The sequence below is a fragment of the Penaeus japonicus genome, unplaced genomic scaffold (assembly GCF_977035675.1).
Source record: "Penaeus japonicus unplaced genomic scaffold, GWHDUDI00000001_assembly GWHDUDI00000023, whole genome shotgun sequence".
Taxonomy (NCBI): Eukaryota; Metazoa; Arthropoda; class Malacostraca; order Decapoda; family Penaeidae; genus Penaeus; species Penaeus japonicus.
This window is the reverse complement of record NW_028234425.1, coordinates 2521266-2523549: the sequence shown is the minus strand read 5'-3', so window position 1 is coordinate 2523549 and position 2284 is coordinate 2521266. Positions and strand designations below refer to the sequence as shown.

The 2284-nt window shown below is 63.8% G+C and overlaps 1 protein-coding gene across 1 annotated transcript in view; it reads right to left on the bottom strand.

Moving 5' to 3' along the window:
* LOC122263428 (F-box only protein 32) overlaps window positions 1–167 on the bottom strand; it is a 33998-nt gene extending 33831 nt beyond the window's left edge. Inside the window, exon 1 of the mRNA XM_086550032.1 lies at window positions 1–167. This exon is cut by the window's left edge and continues 31 nt beyond it. Within this exon, the coding sequence (XP_086406158.1) occupies window positions 1–88 (88 nt within the window). The 5' untranslated portion in view covers window positions 89–167.
* Between the last annotated feature and the right edge of the window lie 2117 nt (window positions 168–2284).

The following is a 2284-nucleotide window of genomic DNA, read 5'->3' as shown; positions in this document are numbered from 1 at the left end:
AGGCATCCTTCTCCTTCTCCCATCCTCCATCGTCTGTCTTTACCCACTTATCCCCAGGGTCCCGCCAGTCCTTCGAGAAAATAGGCATTGTGGTTTCTCCGCGCACGACATGCACCGACCGCGCTCCCTCCGCCACCGCACGAATCCCACTGTTTGTGATGAGATCCACACAGGTCGCGAGTGGACGAGTGGCTCCCGACCCGCAGCCAATGGCGCCGCTCCCTCGCGCGCCCCCCGAGAGCCGCGCGCGAAGATCAACTGCGGGAGTCGCGCCTATGGCCTTCTTCTTCTTCGGCGAGGGCTTGTGGCTACGGCTATGGGGTCTCCGAGGGCTTGTGGCTACGGCTATGGGGTCTCCGAGGGCTTGTGGCTACGGCTATGGGGTCTCCGAGGGCTTGTGGCTACGGCTATGGGGTCTCCGAGGGCTTGTGGCTACGGCTATGGGGTCTCCGAGGGCTTGTGGCTACGGCTATGGGGTCTCCGAGGGCTTGTGGCTACGGCTATGGGGTCTCGAGGGCTTGTGGCTACGGCTATGGGGTCTCGAGGGCTTGTGGCTACGGCTATGGGGTCTCGAGGGCTTGTGGCTACGGCTATGGGGTCTCGAGGGCTTGTGGCTACGGCTATGGGGTCTCGAGGGCTTGTGGCTACGGCTATGGGGTCTCGAGGGCTTGTGGCTACGGCTATGGGGTCTCGAGGGCTTGTGGCTACGGCTATGGGGTCTCGAGGGCTTGTGGCTACGGCTATGGGGTCTCGAGGGCTTGTGGCTACGGCTATGGGGTCTCGAGGGCTTGTGGCTACGGCTATGGGGTCTCGAGGGCTTGTGGCTACGGCTATGGGGTCTCGAGGGCTTGTGGCTACGGCTATGGGGTCTCCGAGGGCTTGTGGCTACGGCTATGGGGTCTCGAGGGCTTGTGGCTACGGCTATGGGGTCTCGAGGGCTTGTGGCTACGGCTATGGGGTCTCGAGGGCTTGTGGCTACGGCTATGGGGTCTCCGAGGGCTTGTGGCTACGGCTATGGGGTCTCCGAGGGCTTGTGGCTACGGCTATGGGGTCTCCGAGGGCTTGTGGCGGCGGCTATGGGGTGTCGGGGGGCTGGTGGCGGCGGCTATGGGGTCTCGAGGGCTTGTGGCTACGGCTATGGGGTCTCGAGGGCTTGTGGCTACGGCTATGGGGTCTCCGAGGGCTTGTGGCTACGGCTATGGGGTCTCGAGGGCTTGTGGCTACGGCTATGGGGTCTCGAGGGCTTGTGGCTACGGCTATGGGGTCTCGAGGGCTTGTGGCTACGGCTATGGGGTCTCCGAGGGCTTGTGGCTACGGCTATGGGGTCTCGAGGGCTTGTGGCTACGGCTATGGGGTCTCGAGGGCTTGTGGCTACGGCTATGGGGTCTCGAGGGCTTGTGGCTACGGCTATGGGGTCTCGAGGGCTTGTGGCTACGGCTATGGGGTCTCGAGGGCTTGTGGCTACGGCTATGGGGTCTCGAGGGCTTGTGGCTACGGCTATGGGGTCTCGAGGGCTTGTGGCTACGGCTATGGGGTCTCGAGGGCTTGTGGCTACGGCTATGGGGTCTCGAGGGCTTGTGGCTACGGCTATGGGGTCTCGAGGGCTTGTGGCTACGGCTATGGGGTCTCGAGGGCTTGTGGCTACGGCTATGGGGTCTCCGAGGGCTTGTGGCTACGGCTATGGGGTCTCGAGGGCTTGTGGCTACGGCTATGGGGTCTCCGAGGGCTTGTGGCTACGGCTATGGGGTCTCGAGGGCTTGTGGCTACGGCTATGGGGTCTCCGAGGGCTTGTGGCTACGGCTATGGGGTCTCCGAGGGCTTGTGGCTACGGCTATGGGGTCTCGAGGGCTTGTGGCTACGGCTATGGGGTCTCGAGGGCTTGTGGCTACGGCTATGGGGTCTCGAGGGTTTGTGGCTACGGCTATGGGGTCTCCGAGGGCTTGTGGCTACGGCTATGGGGTCTCCGAGGGCTTGTGGCTACGGCTATGGGGTCTCGAGGGCTTGTGGCTACGGCTATGGGGTCTCGAGGGCTTGTGGCTACGGCTATGGGGTCTCCGAGGGCTTGTGGCTACGGCTATGGGGGCTCCGAGGGCTTGTGGCTACGGCTATGGGGTATAAGAGGGCTTGTGGCTACGGCTATGGGGTCTCCGAGGGCTTGTGGCTACGGCTATGGGGTCTCGAGGGCTTGTGGCTACGGCTATGGGGTCTCCGAGGGCTTGTGGCTACGGCTATGGGGTCTCGAGGGCTTGTGGCTACGGCTATGGGGTCTCCGAGGGCTTGTGGC